Here is a 19,895-nt window from a genome sequence, read left to right on the forward strand (position 1 = left end):
AGATCGATTATAAAATTATACGTATATTTTGCTTTTATTACGAATTTTCATTCCTCGTTTGTTATATTGAATAAGAAGTATTATCGTCCATTGTTCTTTTTAATATTAGAATATTGCTCATTGTCTTGTTCACAGCCAGTTAAAATCCCCCAGAGACCGCGACACGAGTATTTTATCACTCGAAACAAATTATCACGATATTATTTGCATAATGAAATTCATGAATTTATCGCCACCGATTTTAATTGCGAATGACGAATAATGAATCTGGGCGCAAGAAAATAAAAAGAGAAAAGAAACTTGAGTATCGATTCCACTGTAAAACGAAATCAATAATAATATGCTTCCAACATTCTCTTCTGATCTAATATTTTAATTTTCTGCAAACTTTAAATATCTCGATAAACATTCTATAAACATTTCTCTATTGGTTATGATCTAAAAAACCACGAATAAAATATATTAAAATATATTAAAACTCGCAATATAAAAACGGATTGGAAATCCAAATGAAAGTTTTGAGATTTTCAAAAACGAAGAGGACCAAATTGAGATACTAGTATCTTATAGGTATTAAATAATAAAATATAATAGAAACACTATTGCCTATTATTGCACATGAAAAATTTCATACACAGCAAATACATTGATTAGTATTAATTGAAAATATAACATAAAGAATAGAAATAATTACAAAAAGATCTGTTTTAAAATTAATTGATTTATTTATTATCATGGTTTGTTAATTAATTATGTTGAATAAGAAAGGAAAATGTTTTCATTAACGCTGAATCAACTTGTAGAACAATAATCTTCATCGTTAAATCATGAAATCAAATATGATCTACTCTATTAGATCGCGAGACAAAGTTTCATTTCTTTCATTCTCACATTTTTGAAATCTAACTCCGTGTTCCATTACGGAAGGTTTACAAGATTTCGAAAAACATTAGTAAAAAGTACAATGGAAAGTACAATACGGTGGAATATATAACATTACTTCTGTTTCGCTACAATAACTTTTTTTTTTCTTCTTTTTAGTTTCAAAAGGATTAAGCAACCTTTGTCAAGGAAACAAGTAAACAAGAATCGAACGCAATTTATATGCAAACTATACTCGGTATCACGCAAACACTTCACTATAAATATTCCTTTGTTCAGTTTGAACAAACAATCGCTCCCATAATTACAACTTTTTCTTTGGTATAAATATATTCTCAAAAATTTTATTTAAATGTTCTTTTTGTTTTAATGTGTTCAATGTGTTCAAATATTGATCATACTCAAAATTATTAATTTTATTTAAGAATATATTTCTGAACATATTTTGTCATATTCTTGTCACGATTGATTAGACATTCTTAATGCGAATATTTCAATAAAATTTTTAATTTTTGAAGTAGGAGCAATTAATCCGTTGAAATATTTATTAAAACCAGAAAATAATTCTGATTTCTTTTCCCAATGATAATCGATCATCCATAAATAAATTTCGTATAAGAATTAATTTTTCTTTTATGAGATTCAATTTCAATTCATATATATTTTATAATTATGCTTATGGCATGATTATTAAAAATATCTTATTTATTATTATTATATATTTGAAATTCTGAAAAAAACAATATAAAAACGTACCTCTCTCTTCTCTAATAAATTTTATAAATACGTTATAATTATTCACAAGATATTCTTCACTCAATACATTTATTCTCCTAATATTTTAATTACTTCAACCATTTAATTGTAAAAAATTATAATTACATTCGAAGAGTGATCGACAATGGAGAAAGCGAAGGATGAAAAAGTCGATCAAAATTCAAATGAAATATTCGTTTCAATAAATATAAATATGCCCTCAAGTTCGTTTAATTTTTAACTGCTGTGTTATTAAATGAATTTTCCACTGTGGGATTGATCAAATTAATCATCTGAGCGAAACTGGCAAGCTTGGTATCTTGGCTCCTCGAATAATTGAAAAGGGTGGGACAGGGACGTGTTCGATCAGAAATCGTCGAAATGAGATTAATTAAGCCCTGTCCGCCCGTGTATACGGAATGACAACGGCTGTGTTAACAACGTGTAAAGCGCATTACACGGGGTGTGTTTAAGTGGATTAGTTTCTAATTTCGATCGGAAGTTTGACTTTCCAGTTGCCAATGATCCGTTCGAACGATCATTTAAATGAATTCCTGATCGAAAATTTAAAATTATTTTGCTTTCCATGGAATTTGAAAAATTTGAAAAAGATCAGATTAGAATTGTTTTTTTAACTTGCAAAATTGTTTAAGTAAAAATTTGTAGGAATAAATAATATAGTATTAATTTGGAGTTAATAAAATTTGTTTTATTTAAGAGATTTCACATTTTTTATTTCTACTATATTTATTATAGGGTGTACGATTGTGAAGTTTTTTTAGACATTCTCGAAGATCCGAGGATAAAAATATTTTTAACGAAAGACAATCAATTTTCGAGTTGGAATACCATGTAAAATAGAAATTTAAATAATGAGTTATTTAATATTCAAACAATTAAAGATGGGATTCAATCGAACGTTTCAATTATGCTTCGTTAATTCAACGGTATAATTAATGCAACAATGGTCGGATTTGAATTTTTGATTCGATCTGCTTATAAATTAAGATGATAATTTTATACATCTGCTATAAATTATTCTAAAAATATAATTTAAATATAAAAATATCAATTATGATTAATATTTGTCAAAGAATAGCATTTCATTAAACTGTGAATACTTTAAAAATATATAAATAATATAAATTAAAGACGAATTAAAATTAATAATCAGTTCCTATATATTATTCAAAATATCAAAAAAAAATTACACTTTGAATTATTTTATGCGTAAGAAAAACTTCTTACAATCTTGATTTTTTGAACTTGAGCTTTCATAAAATTACTTCGACAATAACTAGATATTGCTCGAAGAAAACTGTTAATTAGAAATTGTTCTGGAGAACATTCCAGTGGAAAATTATATGCGAAACAATAATATTATAGCAAGACTAATTTCCAGTTGTAGAAATTGACGGAATAGAGAAATTAACCCGGTTTGTTTAACTCTGTATTTGACTTCGCAATTATATATGTTTATTTTACGCTATGTAAATTTATATATTTATGTTTAATGTAAAATTGAGAATAAGGATCGTTGCATATTACATAATATTAAAGACAATTAATTATCCTGTTTGTAATATTCGTATAACATATAGCTCATTACGATACCGATATCGATGATGCACGTACCACTTAACCATTATCGGTATACGATACGATATCGTTAATGATATTTATACTGCAAATGAAATGTATCTATCTTTTAATCCTATTTCACGAGTATAATATTCCACATTGTGAAATAGAATATTATACGGGAAATAATGGATAGAAATTTTATGGTGAAGATTTTTTAACAAAATTAAAAAGCACATTAATTATTTTCAAATTTTCCTTTCATCTTTTCGAATAATTTAACATTCAATTTAAAGTTGTAAAATTAGATGTTTAACGAGTGCTTAAGTAAGTTCTATATTTGGTATTATTTTTCTGATAAATGATCAGTTTACAGATCATGAATGCCAATTAATTTAAAATATCGGTCTAAGATTTTTCCTCGTGTTATTTAATACGAATTCAAAATATAAAATCAGTAAAGTCTGTTATTTTCAATCACACAACATACCTTGTTACAATAAATTTTCATGAAGAGAAAAAAAAGAATTCTAATTCTCCTCTCCAATCACTTTTTATTCTAATTACAAATTTTTTTTATAGTTCGACCAAGATGTGGATCTCGGCTCAGGTGAAATCGATAACGAGGTGATCGATAATGGTTCAGGATTTGATATTAATTTGACAGACGTGAGTTAAATGATGAGTTGAATCAGCTGAAAACTTGTCGCACTCGCTAATTATTTGTTTCGCAAGCAGCATAACCATAATTAATTCCATTAACACGAGAACTTCGTGTCTCGACAACTTTGTAAGTTAAGGAAATACAAATTTCGAACGCACGACCTGGCAAATTTCAAACAACGATCTTTCGATAGATCGAAAGATCTATGAGGGTTTGAAAAATCCAATCAGCTGAAAGAAAAGGGGAAAAAAAAATCTTTCACGCTTGTTAACTCGTAATTGTCACTAACTTTACAATTAACTAACAGTAACTGAATATAACTGATAACAATTACTGAATTTTTTCTTCTAGAAATAACCAATTTCGATAGCAATTCACGCTTAATCGTGATAATTGGATTTAACTATTTAATGCTTTATATTATGAGACTAACTTTGCTTCTTTAATTATTTAAGCGGATATACAAGAACAGAATAATTTAATTAATGAATATGTTATTGATAATATGAAAAAATGTTTCAAATAAAAATTTAATGCATTATTAATTACACTATCAAAGTTTTATTTGAAACGCTTTTTAATTCTGTTAAAAATTAAAGATTAAAGCGAGGTATTCCATATCAAGTTATTTTGTTCATCTGTATATTTTTACCTCGGGAATTTTTATTTATTTATACGATGTGTATATGGGAATGAACATAATAAAAATAAAAGAATAATATATTTACATATTCTAATATAAAGTAAATCTTTGTATTAATATAATTCGATATAAAACAACTAAAATATATACATTTTTCTCCTGATGAATATGAAAAATGAAAGTAAACAAATCTGTAAATATTTTAAATTTATTTCAAATATAAACCAGCAGGTGACTGAAAGTAAACCAACTTATAAATTTAACTTATAAATTTATGGTCGCGTATGACACCGATGTGAAAGAAAAATTTAAAAATTATGTTGACGTGCATTTGCGATGATTAATTAAACAAGAAATAAATATTCATCGAAAATAACCTATTTACATATATTATCATATAAAAAGTGAGTGTAATAATATAATTCTTAAAATCTTAAATTTATTTTCAACATTATCTTTTTCAATGTATCAACAAAATCTGTTAAAATACTGCTTCATAAATTTTTTCAAATTATCATCCTCTTTTTGTAATAAGCAAATAATTTATAATTTCGTTTTTTCCTCCCATTTTTTCCCCCAATCTTTGTATATTTATAATCAACTATAACGTTCTATACAATTTTTCTCAATTCCTTTCAAATTTTAAACATCATATACGATTCTGAAATAATTATAAAGTCTCTTTTCCCAAAATATCGATCAATTGAAAATTACTACTTTCATTGTTTAAAAATAACTCTATGACTCTATGATTAATTTGTTCGAAATGAGATACAAAGTGAAAATGATCGAGGATAAAGGAAACTTTTATTTCGAAACGTTTTAATTGAAACTGTTTATACATACGCTTCGATAAGTTGGAAAGAATTGCCTGGAGAACTCTCCAACGTTAAAAGAAGAGCATGTTCGTTTTATGGGGATAATCTTCGGGAACACTGAGAGTATAATCTTGAAAATTCTGATCTAGCATCCAATGATCGTGCCGAAAACGATTCTCTCTTAGAAAGATTTCCAAAGCTTTCACCTTCATCGTTTCCAGAATTCCTCTTAATCCAAACGAAGTTCCACGACGTGACATCCACTCCTCAAACTTAACCAATCTGTATTAAATCTTTTGACGATTAAAGTAATTATAACTAAGCTGAAAGAATCGTCGTCTTATAAGTACAAGTTATACTCAAGATGGAATATGAGATTTGGATTTTTGAATCGATTGAGCATCACTTAAAGTTTTTGTAATACTACTTTATTTTAAAGAAAAGATTGAGATTAACGATAATTTGAGATTGATAGAAAAGGAATAATTAATGAACTAGTTCAAAAAATTATTCTTATTAATAAAATAGAACATTTTAGTGGTGAGAATCTTTTTATAATTGTAAATTATTATTTTAGAAAGAAAAATAATATAAAAATTGAAATTATTGAAAGAGATAGATCAATAAAGAATTTCGAGTGACAAAATTATTTTTTTGTAAAATAAAAGAAAGTGTCCATATACAAGAAAGTAGAAACGATCGATGAACTTTGATTCTCGTCATCTAACCATTCACTTTAGCAATTAGACGAGACAATCTAGCTTTGCCCAAGTTAATTTGCCAACTAGAATTGATTTGTCCTTTTGGCCTCAGTGTATTCGATTCGACCTTCGAATAGTGGCAATGGAAGAGGAACGTTTATCGAGAAGATTCTTCTCGTTTACGGTCGAATAAACTCGAATCGACTTCGAAGTTGAATAATTGAAACAGGATAATTGAAATAATTGAAATAGAATTTAGAATGTTGTTAGAAGGTCGTAGTGACTTGCAGAGAAAGTATGAATTATATCTGAATGAATTATATTTGAATTTGGAAATGAAAAGATAAACTTTCAGTAGAAAAGTCGATCATAACTCGGACATGGGCGTAAAACGATATATTCCTCTATCGTTATCCTTTTTAGAATACGAATAATATTTTTTAAGCAAGAATGAATTAAAATAATTATATTCGTTGACCGATTTTATGATTATTTAGCGAAAAAAATATATATAAGTCAAAATTATTTTAACGAATAATTAATCTTAGAATCAATTAATCGTTTCTATTTTTTTTTCTCCATTAAAAACAATGTATATTTATCCTATTTTATATTTTCACGTTTCAATTTTTTTGATATATAAAAATAAAATTACGCATAAAGTATTCACGTTATACGTATAGATGTTGAAAGTGTTTACGTTCAGTTATATCCGTTTAATTTCGTTCAAAGGCATATCTCATTAAAGTTTAATTCACGTGACAAATTCATCGTGTTTCAAGCACTTGTATCGTAATAAAATTCCAACAATGTACGATCATCTTTATTATACACACCGGTCAGCAAATATAAACACGCTTTCACCCTTATCTTCCTAACCAGCAATATGCTATCCCACAATGGAACCACTGACAAACAATTCTTCCGCAAAGGGGGAGCCGTTGTACACAATTCCTCGCTAGATTTGGCTTTGGTGGACTACTTTCCGCCTGCCTCGTTTAAATTAAGGTTGAAAGGACAACATACTTTACCCAAATTTTAACGAAGTGGTGCACCACTAAAATGTTTTGTAATTTCGACAAAAAAACTTTTTTGGCACATTGTTATTGTCTCTCTTTTCCCTCGTATACGGAATATATTTTGCAATAATCTCATCTATATCATTAAAGTGTTCGTATTTATAATTTTTATAAAAATTTTAAACGTACTTCGTGTGATATAATATCCACTTTTTTAAAAAATGAAAAAAAAAACAGCAAGATTACGATATCTAAAGAAATATTAAACGTTAATAAAAATTATAATTTCTACTAATCTATCAATTCAAGACTTCCTTCCTTCGATATAACATTTATCACAATCCTATCCCAAGAGAAAATTAATATTCGAGATTAGACGAAGACGAAGAATAAGAATTATCGTTCATTCAACTTTTTGACACGAATTTCTCCAGAACGTTCGCGTCAACCGATCTGTCCGTAAAATTCATTCGTATTTCCTATCTTCGTCGATCCGTCGAAGGAAGAAAAAAGAAGAAGAAGAAGAAAAAGAAAAGAAAGAGAAGAAAGGAGGGAGAAAAAGGAAGCCGGAGGAATTTATTTCACCCGTGAAATCCTACTTCAGAAGAAAAGCTCCCGGAACGGAGATGCAAAGACGCAGCCGTGCATGCTGGAGCTGATCAGGATATACCGGGTGAACGAATTCACTGGAACAGCCTGCGGTCGTTCCCGTCATAACGCGCCACGTATTATTGCGATCGGCCATAAGTTTCATCTGTGTGCACTTGTGTGTCGATGCCTTTTGTGCGCTGATGAAACGGTATCCTCTATATTCAACTTGTTCCATTGTTCTTGTTGCGTTAAGAATGGTTATCGATTTGATCTAGTTTCAAGTTGTTTCTGTTCTTCGATTCCGCGACCAGAGAATTCCATTTGGAATCGATAAATTGGCGAAATCCAGAAGAATCTCTTAATTATTTTTGCTTGAAACGAAACGAATAATGAGGATAGAAAAGAATATTTCAGAGATTATTTTCTCAAGGGAATTCCATTTAGTGTTAAATTAATTCATTTTTTTTTATAGATTTACAGATTTATTTAGAGAACTTGTTTGGGAAGAAGAGACGAGAATTTTTTTAGAATTTTCTTTTTTAAGATGCCTAAAAATTGCTTTAACAAAAGTTAATTGCTTTATAAAGAGTTTGATAAAAATCAATTGATACATTTGAATTAAAACCACAACAGTTAGCTTAAACTAGCTTAATTTTAGAGTGTTTAATTCCGTTTTATAAGCTGTAAACGATAAGAACCGTTAATAAAAAGCCATTAAATTTGAGTTTCAAAAGATATAAATTGAAACGAAGAAAATTGTTACAGTTACCTATGATTCAATTTATTTAAAAGTAAAGGAAAAAATAATGAAATAATTTCAGATAGTTTCTGATACGTAGACAAATCAGAAAAGACTTCTATAATACGCAAATAGCACAATAAAGAAGTATTTCATTCAAATTCAATTTTTCTTATAAATGAAAGAATGATTAATTCACTCTTATCCTTGATATTCTAATTCAACTCATAAATATTCGATAATACTAACATTGAAATGAGTATTTTCTTTGCCGCTGCAGTGTTTTAACCTCACATTAATCAAAATTCATTATAACTTTCGCGTCGAAAGTGAATTTCAAATGTAACTGGATAGAAATCAAAGTAGATTTAACTTTCTATCCTCCTATGTTACTATTTTTTAAAGTAAAATTAACATGCAACATGTCCAGAATTATATTACAATAAATTCAATATCAATAATTGGATTTAAAATTTGGAATTTTTTTTTTATTTCTATATCGAATCTTCCATATTAATTAATTCTGTAGATTAATTAGCAATTCATTTTTTTTTAATTTTTTCTCAGATGGAATACATCAACATTACATTTGGTTAGTATATATGTTGATAAGAAGAAAAAAAAGATTATCAAAAAAGAATTCAAAATTCTAAAAAAAATTTTTCCAAAAAACTTAACAAATTAAATATAATATAACTTCAATATATACTTTTATTAAGATTTATTAATGATTCTCTTTTGTCATCAAACAATTAATCGTTTCATATTACTGTTACATAACGTATTTATACGAAATGTAGTTGGACTATAAAAATATTTAATCCGTAAACAAAGTCTAAACAAAATACATTCTCTCTAAATGAATATTTCCATGCATGCTTTTACTTGTGCGTACTACTAACACGAAATGTAAATTTATCCTTTCTGTATATAGAAAGACATGAATTACAAATTGTCTCGAACGTGACTTACTTGCCATATGTACCATCGATCCGATTAAAATATTAATTATTAAATAATTCCATTCGTGATTGATCGAGAAAATGAATCGTTAAAAATAATGATCGAAATTTTTGAAAATAAAGAAAAAAGATAAAAGAGAAAATTTTATATAAAAAAAATGAATTAAAATATAAATAGATTCAAGATATTATAAAAATAGTGAATTCAGTAAATTTCGATAGAGAGTTTTGAAAAGGAAAATATGCAATGACAATTGTTCAATCAATTCTATATTTTTTTAAAAATTAATTTCAATATAATTGATTTAACTTTTTCAAAAATAAAACAATTAATTCCGCGAATAATATTTTTTTAAAATTTCCATCGCAAATTTTTTCGAAAAAATAAAAAAGATTCTTTTTATCTTCTAGTAAAAACTGACTATTTAATTAAATTCAATAAAAAGGAAATTGCATTTAAACTAAATTCGTCTTCGTCTTCGTCTTCTTATAATTAAAACCCTCGATCGAGATTAAGAGAAATTGTCGAACCATTTAATTAATCGTAGATAGAACGAAACGAAAATCTAATCTAAACGAAACAATGAAGCATTGTCTTCCTGTAACAACGTTTTCACAGAAAACGTACAACATCTACAATACAACACAATACTGCCAAACATATCGCGCGCATCTCTGTTCAAGCCGAATCGAAAATAACGAAATAACTAGCAATTTTCGTGAGGAAACGATATTCGATTCGAAATCACTGTCCGTTTACACGGGACGAAAGGCAATTTTCGCGGCAAATAAAGATTTTTATAGAAAATCGTGGAATCAGTTTCATGTCGTCCAAAAGCATCGCTTAAAGGAAGCTAGGGATCGTAAACGCGACGATGTTGTTGCATTATATTTCCCTTGGGGATTCAAAATCCGCGATACTTTATATGTGAAAGCTGATATTCTTCAATTTACATTACCATTTGAACGAGCAATTCAAAAAAATAGAAATATATAAAAAAATTATCCTAACAATTCATGAACTGTACGTGTGGCGACATCTGTGAGAAATAAAGGAATTAGAAGGGCGTTAGAAGAAGAAAAATTGAATTCAATCGTTGTCTATTATTTTTAATCTTGAGATTTTTTATTAATGTTAAATGACTTATTTTAAATTTTTAAATAATTCAATTTATACAAATATATTTTCATATTATAATGAGATATTATTAATTAATTACAAGCGATAAATTTAATTTTCTCAGATATTTGATTTACGATTAAATTATTTTTATAATCAGTGATAGTTTTTTTAAAGTCAACGCACGGTATAAAATAAATTTAGATAATTGATGACTTCGTAATTAGAACAATTTGAATTTATATAAATATATTTATATTATTATTTAAATAAAGATATTTATATCTTATCAGGATCATTATATACATAACTAAATCAAGATCGAGATAAAAAGAATATGTGAGCCACAAAATCAACGATAAATAACTGTCAAAGTGCGGTTTGGCTCGATAAATCTGCATCGTTGCTAATAATTATTGGAAAGTACTTAGGGCAAATATGTGCTAACCGTTCCGCTTGATTTAACCGAAAGTTCATTAATCACCGTCTACCTGTGCGATATCATTCATTTTTCGAGAGGAAAAAAGTTCCGACTCGAAAAATTGATCCTTCAATTTTAAATACTTTAATTAATCTCGAAAGGACATACTCGATAGAAACTAAAACTGTTTGATGCCAATAGTCAATCATCCTGAATGAAAAATACCCGGTTTTTTGTTCCACGGTGGAGAGTGATTCTTAAAAAGAGCAAAGAAAAAAAAGAAGCATTGAAAGCTTCTCTTTCTCTACTTGATATAAAACCTTTTAAAAGTCTTTTATTATACAATATAATGTAAAGTATGGTACAACTTTTCTTTTAAAAATTTGTTACGTAAGAAAAGTCCCTTTCTTCTCAAAGAAAATGAAAATACAATATGATAAAAATATTGTTAAAAATATTTTTATATACTTTTATCGCAGTATACAATAAGTTACATGCATATGTAAGGATAAACTGTAAGTAGAAGAGCCTCTCTATGATCGGACACATCTATATCTACTCTACAAGAATGTAATAGATATTATTATTCGGTCGTGTATTATTATTTTAGAAATCGTTTTCCCGTAATTATGCAAACTATTTAAAGCCTGAAAAATATTTATCGATAAAATACCTATATAAAAAAATAGCGCGATATTTATTATCAGAAATTTAAAATTACACAATATTATAACGATAACGATAAAAAAAAGACCTGATTATTTATTAATTTATTAAGAAAAAATTTAATAATAAATTTCTTCTATTAATTAATACTTAAGAATATTTTTAAAAAAATTTCTTTGCATTGTTATATATCACTATAATACATTAATTAAGTATTTCCTTGATGCAGCGTTATATTAACCACGAGCTTGATAACAAATTGGTGAAAATGGAGCGATTTCTCTGCTTTTCCATCGAAAATAAATCGACCCAGCGCAACATGCAATCAATCACGTCCATCCATAAGCGATGAAACTTTTGCGCTGTTCGTTTTTCTTTTCAGCGGTCTCCTCCTCCTCGTTCCTTTTTATTTTTTTTTTTATTTTTTATTTTTCTTTTTATTTTTTTCTCGTTCCTTTTTACCATATAACGACATATAAATCACGGTTAGCGTTCTTATTCACCGTTTCTTCTTACCATCCGTTTTCAGATCGGAGAAGAGGATGACGAAGACAGAAGCGAGGAAAGCAATCCACCGCCATTCATCACACCCCCTCCTCCCAACCCGGACTGTGAGTAATCGCGAGGAATTTGCGAGTTTATTTAATCATAAGATCACAGATAAGAAATATCCTGACTGCTGGCGGCGACGTCGAAATTCCATTAAATGGCGTTTCTTTAATCACCGAGGCTTCGTTACAGGCATCCTTTGTCGATATAATATTCAAAAAGGATCCTCGAGAGAATCCACGATGAGATGAATCGAAATTCCAGAAATATTATACCCCTTTGAATTTCGTATTAAACGATGATTATCTTTGATCAATTTTCTTCTTAGCTTCTTATTGAAGGAAAATCCATTGGTTTCGATAGTATATCGATCGACAAAGAATACTTATGGTTATATTATAGATTATACGGAACGATATATGATAACGATTTGTAACCATGTTCTTTTTTTAAATTTCTTAGACAAGGGACCGAAAGGTGAGAAAGGTGATAAAGGCGACAAGGGTGAGAGCGTTAGAGGACCTCCAGGTCCTCCTGGTCCACCTGGTCAAGATGAGGTAAATAACAAAATAACGAGATGTGCGATCTTAAAACTATCAAACTCTGAATTCGAATATACAATTGGAAAAGACGAAAACATTTTCGATAAATTTTCAATAACATTCTTCCAGTAAAATGAACCAGTCACGAAATTGATCGATCTTAAAATTAATATTATACGCATAATTATATATATATATATATAAGTTCATACATTGATTCTCTTGTTAAATACAGGATCATGAATAAAGATTCTAAACGAACTTACACATATACACACATATTGTTACATTTTAGCCACATCGGCTTGAAACATTTCGATAATTCAAAAAATAATTAACATCGACATTCGAAGCGGTTTTAAACTCGCCTATGTCACCCTGTGCACACTAATTCATTAATTTCCATCCGTTCTAAAATCGTGGAATTAAATTTAAGGTAGGATTTAAAGTCGACTCGTATCCAGAAACGTAGGTACGACTGTAGCACGTAGAATGCATAAATGTCCCCGTATAATTTATGCAAATTATACACCGAACTATATTATATACCACCTAGTATATCGCATGTGTTATACCGGTTATGTACGTATCGTACAGTACCAAAGATGTTCCATTAGCAATCCTTACACACAAACCGCTGGACTTCCAGCTGTAATAGCTCAGTAGTCTATACACGTATAAAGGCAGGCCTGAATGCGTTGCGCATATTACAGGATCGCGCGTTTGCATTTCGCTTACGACCGTATTGTTTTCATACGAAAGAATGAATACCGTGTGGCCTAAATATCGGACAAGTTGAAACTTTTCAAGTCAAATGTCGAAAAAAAAGAATTAAATGGACTTATATAGTTGAAACGATATTCGTTCGAGGAAAGTGGGTAGAAATTAGAATAGAAGAAGAAGAAGAAAAGAAAAAAAAAAAAAAAAGGAATTATTGTTGGTTGCGCGAGATTTTGCTCGTTTGGCTTCGTCTGTGAAATATTATAAGGCACGTGTGTTCGTTGGAGTTTCATTATAATAAATGAATAATAATTCAGTAGTAAGCACACGTATTAAGGGAGACGGCGGCGTATGTATCGATTTAACGTTATTCCGTAGGCTTGTTGAAATGGTATTCATCTTTTATAATGGAGTAATGACGGCAGTTTACCGTGGATTATGAATGCCGCAATTCGTCGGACGTAACGAGGGAATATATTTTCATAATTTAAGACACTTTTTTTCATCGGGAATTAGTTACGCGTGATAATCTTGCTTTATTCGTTGCTGAAACGTTGTGTAAAGGGTTTTTATAAATTCGTGATCGATTCTTATTGTGGGAGAAAAATTATTTGAGAATTTTATCTGTTTTCAATTTTTCGTTATCTTTTTCGAAATATAAAATATGTAAAAAAAAATAGCTGAATTATTTTTCACATAGATTTCAAATCGCATATGATTTTTGCAATCGATTTTATTATTACTATTTTCCTTTTCGAATTATCTTTCATTTAAAATGTGAAATTTATACAATAAGATAAAAGAAATAAATTTTCTTCCATATGAATAATGAATAAATTTCAAATTATTAGGATATCATTCAATTGATATTTTTCTGATTAAAATTTGTTTCATTTTTCATTTCTCATTATAAAACATAAGAGATTTATGAAATGACTAATGAAAAAATTCCTTTCTTCTTTTATAAATTTTAACTCTTTTTGTCTAAACAATAAATTATAAAATTAGTCTTTTTATAAAATTGGATATACAGGAATCTGCACTTAATAGCAATGAAGAACTTGGGCTAGAAATCTCTCATTATTCGAGAACTACGTATTTCGGCAATAATAATTCAGTAGCGTGCATATGAAGCGAGCTGAATACATTCCAATCTGGAATCACTCATTTATCTTGCTACTCGAGCAAGCCAATTTAGCCAGCATGTTGAAGTACTAGTAACCACTGCATGTAACATTGATTACAGAGGAACCCCTTTCATAATATTCACTATCTTTCGAAATTATCAATATACAGATACGTATAGAATTACATTTGTTTAACGCCTGATGCATTCATCCCCTGACTCGATACAGTGATCAATTTTTGGTGCTCGCGTAACGTTTGAATAAGTCAATATCATTGATCAAACAAAATCAAGTAATTACGAAATAATTTCCCACATTTATTCCTTTTAATAAATACCAAAAATTTAACACTGCGATTAAATCAACGAACAAACGCTGTTTCCACGCACCTTGTATCATTATTAATTTTATTAATTTATAATTTCGTAATTTAATAATTTCCCTGGCAACGTTTAGTTTATAATACATGCATTAGCAATCGCAACGTTAAGTCGCTTATCGCTGAGATTATCCACGAAATCATGCATACAATGTAAATGAACAATTACAAAATGCCAGGATGGAAGTTTTGTTATCCTCCAGTAATTCGATTACCCGTTAGTAACCCACCACCGCACGTAACAAAGTTTACCCTTCGTAGAGAGTGTATATATTTGCAATGACAGACTGATCAAAATGCTGCAGGGTCCGCCAGGGAAGAAAGGAGAACCCGGCACGTGCACCTGCAATGCAACAGCCCTGATGGCATCCTTTACGATGCCAAAGATGATCCAGGGACCGAAAGGAGAACAAGGGGTGCCGGGGCAAGAAGGAAAACAAGGCCAAATGGGGCTGACGGTATTGACGCTTTGTAAAAACCAGACTCTTCGTAATAAAAAAAAATAATAATAATAATAACATAATGATAATTCAATAATGTCAACGAATAACATTATGTCAAATAAAGAATATTTCTCTATAGACCAAACTGCAAGACCAAATAATCCCTCCAATACCCTTTAAATCATGTCAATGCAAACGTGTGTTTTAATTTTATGTAAATATCGATTTTACATAAGCGGCATATAAATCCTCGAGCGAAGATGTCGTTTTTCTTAGAATTTATTAATAATAAAGGAGTGATTCTGATAAAATAATAATTCGTGCAAACGAATAATTGTGCAGGGTGTTGCTGGGCCGCCAGGAGAGAGAGGGCTAGAAGGGCCACAGGGATCCAAGGGAGATAAAGGTGACGTGGGGATACCGGGACCGGAAGGTCCTCAAGGGCAAAAAGGAGAGCCTGGCCGCGATGGAATACCAGGAGAAAAGGGCGCTCAAGGACCTCCAGGCCCCCCAGGAAAGGGAGAATTCTCCGGATACGATGTAAGTAGGATATCTCTTTCCCAATCTTGGAATGAATAATTTAATATCAAGACGAATTTACGAACAGAATTATTTTTTAATTTGTGAAAAACTTATTAAACAGTAAAAAGTGCGTAATATTTAAAATATTTAATATATGTTGAAAAATAAAAAAAAGAAAGGAACGTTAGATTTTTACCCAATTATTATTAAAGAGAGTGATGTTTACTAGCTTCGTATTCTTTTCGTCAATACAATTTCGAAAAATTATCGAAAATTCAATTGAACTATATAGAAATTCCCGATGCCAAATACATTTAACTCATTACGCTCGAAGAACTCAATCAGAGGTTCATCCTGTCCATCATAAACCCTTTCAATTATCGTTCCAACGCGTTCCCTCACGATAACTGAATTTACATCCCTAAGTTGAATCTATTCCAGCCATAAACGCGTGCGCGTTCGAGTCCAATATAAACTAGTCCGATTCCCCGTATATCATGGACTGAGAGCCATTCCCAAGCAAACGGGAATATTAAGCAAACGAAATAAACAATACACAGCTTTGTGCCATTAATTTCTCCGTTGTTCTCGCAAGATGCTAGGAAAATTTCCAACCGTGAACCGTGTCTCTCTTTATTCATCTCACGACTTATCCCACGTATGTACGATACAGAACTCGTGTTTCGTTCATGAATACTCTATTAGTCTATGAAATTGATAAAATCCCTGAGTGCTTGGCCTTTAATACTCGTTTTTAAACTACGTGCACATGATAATACTTTACTAATATATACATTAGCGAAGTTTTAGAATTATTAGTAATAATTTTAAAAATATAGAAAACTTTTATGCGATGCTTTTCGAGTTGATTTCCAACATTTGCATCTATCGATCGAAACAAATCAAATTCATTTTTAACCTATATTTAAATAATATTCTATTCGAAAATTCTCTTACTCTAATTAACAATTAATATAACTTTTCTTGAATATCTTTAAATAGATTGAACCACGATGAAATTCCTTCAAAATGCATAATTTTTCTCTACAAATTTCTACGAGGAACTCCATTAAACGTTATTCTTACCAGATTTATTCAAATTATTCGTTATTCAAAGGAACATATATGTGACAAATAGAGTGCGATATCATGTACCAATGAACTTAAAATAATATTTAAACGTATGGCTGACATATCATATGTACGTACTACTTGCATACTTAATAATATCGGATTCCAATGAAACCATTATTATCTGCTAAATTGCATTTGTTGGTAAAATTATTAACATATCAAGATCTTATATTTTATTTATCACATAAAATATTATTAAATCAATGTATATAATTTATATAATTTTTTCCAACTTTTAAACAATCTATGAATAGTACAATAGTACATATACAATCCCATAATTAAAATATTTATAATAATATATTCAAAATATTATATGATAAAAATTAGCACGCTAAAGTACCAGAATATCTATTTATTTCTATTCCAAAATATATACCAATTGTCCAATTCACTAGAAACACAACTCAAACCTTTCGAACGAGTTTGACGTTTGAAAAATCCCATTTTTGCATACAACGATGCAGAAGTTGTACGAGAAACTAATGTTTCTCTACGTGCAACGAGACAAGTCGTCCCGTGTGCACATTACTTGGGAGAAGTTGCACGTTTTTACGACGACACTCGGTCGCAACTGTTCCCAGTTGTTCCAAGCAAGAAGGGGCAAGAAATTCGTTGAATGGAAATACGTAGAACGCGATATCAGCCCACAGGGAATAAGTAACCGTGCACGTAATAAAGGCGGAACCCCCAGTGTCCACCTTCTTTCCTTCCTTCGGTTCCATTCTTTCGCCACCCCTTCTTGCCCGCCCCTCCTCCTTTCCTCTCAGGCAACTAACCACCGTCTCGCCCACATCCTTTTCTCTCCTCGTACCCTTCCCTCTGTTCCACGGTCGAGCAAAAAAAAAAATCCCAAGGAGAAACCGCTACTCGTATATCCACGAACTAACGTTTCTCATGCACCACAATGCAACGTGCGACGTCGGATGACCTGCGGTGGCTGCAGAAAGTATTTGCATGCAATTGTATTTCTTATAACTTGTTTAAATATTAATTTTCGTGAAAGTGCATAAGTTTTTATTATTGTTATACGTTTTGCACGTTTTACATAAATACGGTGTGCGAAATTTCAATAATAAAAGAATGCTTCTAAATTTAATATACGATTCAACGTAGAAATAATATGATTCGTTCAAGAGAAATGTGCAGTGATGTAATAATTCAGAAAATAGATGATACGGTATTATATTGTAAATGTGTCGATTGCAATGGATCTTGCAAGTATATCGAAAATTGTATCATAAAATATATTGCAAATTTGTATTAGTTTTTTTGATTATCGTTATTTATTATTATTATTTTTTTTTTTATAAATTGAATTTTCCAACGGATATATGCAAATATCCTTTCTGCAACCACTGTATTTCGAAGCGTAGAAAGAAATTATATAAGTGAAGAAACATAGGAAGTTGATGCTTCCTTTTGAAAAATGAATAGTCCGTAAAGTGTCCGTATTCCACGAGCGTAATATGACGTGTGCATTTGAAAAACGTATCTCTGAAAACGTTGCTTTGTTACACATCCCCTATAAAATTTCTACAAACTTCCTTTATTACTCAGCTTTGTTTGCTTCGCATTGTTGCCTCGCGGAAAAGGCTGGATTATTTATTCCGACTGTGATCGAGAGGATGGAAAGTTCCCTTCGTGATAAACAGATTTTAATCTGTTAACTAATCGCGACAATTTTCATGGGAATGGAAGGGCGGAATAGAGATGAGATTTGAATAATAGCGAAACGGGGATTGCGATGGAATACTACGAGAGGATTTTCGAATAAAGGTATGCTTTGAATATGTGATAAAGAGACATGTGTATAATTCGAACATATGTTCAAATTCTTTACAATATTTTTGGAAATAACAATTTTTATAAGTTGAATATGAATTGAATTTTTGATCAGTACAACTGGATGGATTCTTCTGCGATTTCATATTTTTTTTATGAACATACCAAACGATTAATATCACGTACAAAATGTAAAAAAAAAAAAAAGAAAACGAAACACGAATCAAGAAAAATAATATTATTTTCTTATACAAACAAACATATATACGTCTAGCAATTCAAAGGGATGGGATTCTCTAGAACGATAACGATCCAATGAAATTATTATCACGATACCTGCAATCATAGTCGGCGGCAGAAGTGGCACGATTTTCCGTACTTTTCCGCTTTTAACGTACTTGGAAACGAACAAAGCTCTTTCCAACGTTTCAACAATTAGCAGCCGAGATCAGGCCGCTCGTTTCGCGGCGTAACATTTGGAAGTGTGCCATCGACAAGAGTGGAACGAGAAAGAAACAAACTGAATGAAATGTATGATTTTTTCGCGAATCAACCGTTTGGATACGTGGTAAAAATAAATCTTGAGAAATAATAGAGTTCATCAGTTTAATATTAAGTGATAATTTCCTCTTTTTTTTTTTATTGATGAGACGAAATGAATTATTTTATTTGTATAGAGTTTTAAAATTTATTAAATATTTTTAATTCGATATTCCTTTGGAAGTTATTAGAAATTTTTCCTAAAATTGTATTTATTTCATTAAATTGAAAATTACTTTTCGTTTAGTTGAATTACGAGTATAAATCTTTCAAAATCTTCTGAAATTTTATTAAAAATTCTACCTCGTTTAATCTTCAAGTGTATACAATTTTTAAAATATCGAAAGAAATAAGCTCAAGATTAAAATAAACGATCACATTGATATAAATTTAAAATCAATCTATGTATATGTATACAAGGAAGCGTTAAATATTACTTGATAACGTTTTCGATGAATATATGAAGTATAGGATTGAATTATAATACATCTGTCATAACAAGAAATGTTATCGATTTTGTTTTTTTTTTTTTTTTTTCATAAATTCGAATAATTTCAAGTGTATACGATGTGTAGATTTATTGCAGTAATA

The 19,895-nt window shown here is 29.7% G+C and overlaps 1 protein-coding gene across 18 annotated transcripts in view; it reads left to right on the forward strand.

The window, feature by feature from the left end:
- LOC107997743 (collagen alpha-1(XVIII) chain) overlaps positions 1-19,895 on the forward strand; it is a 324,989-nt gene that overhangs the window by 291,364 nt on the left and 13,730 nt on the right. For 14 of the 18 annotated variants that reach the window (XM_017056538.3, XM_062082618.1, XM_017056542.3 and 11 more), the window contains 5 exons: positions 3,802-3,888; positions 12,093-12,174; positions 12,575-12,669; positions 15,186-15,338; positions 15,666-15,863. In XM_017056538.3, the coding sequence (XP_016912027.1) occupies positions 3,802-3,888; positions 12,093-12,174; positions 12,575-12,669; positions 15,186-15,338; positions 15,666-15,863 (615 nt within the window). The remainder of the gene's footprint in view (positions 1-3,801; positions 3,889-12,092; positions 12,175-12,574; positions 12,670-15,185; positions 15,339-15,665; positions 15,864-19,895) is intronic. The other 4 variants (XM_062082622.1, XM_062082623.1, XM_062082625.1 and 1 more) reach the window with 1 other exon arrangement.

The sequence above is a fragment of the Apis cerana genome, linkage group LG11 (genome assembly GCF_029169275.1).
Source record: "Apis cerana isolate GH-2021 linkage group LG11, AcerK_1.0, whole genome shotgun sequence".
Taxonomy (NCBI): Eukaryota; Metazoa; Arthropoda; class Insecta; order Hymenoptera; family Apidae; genus Apis; species Apis cerana.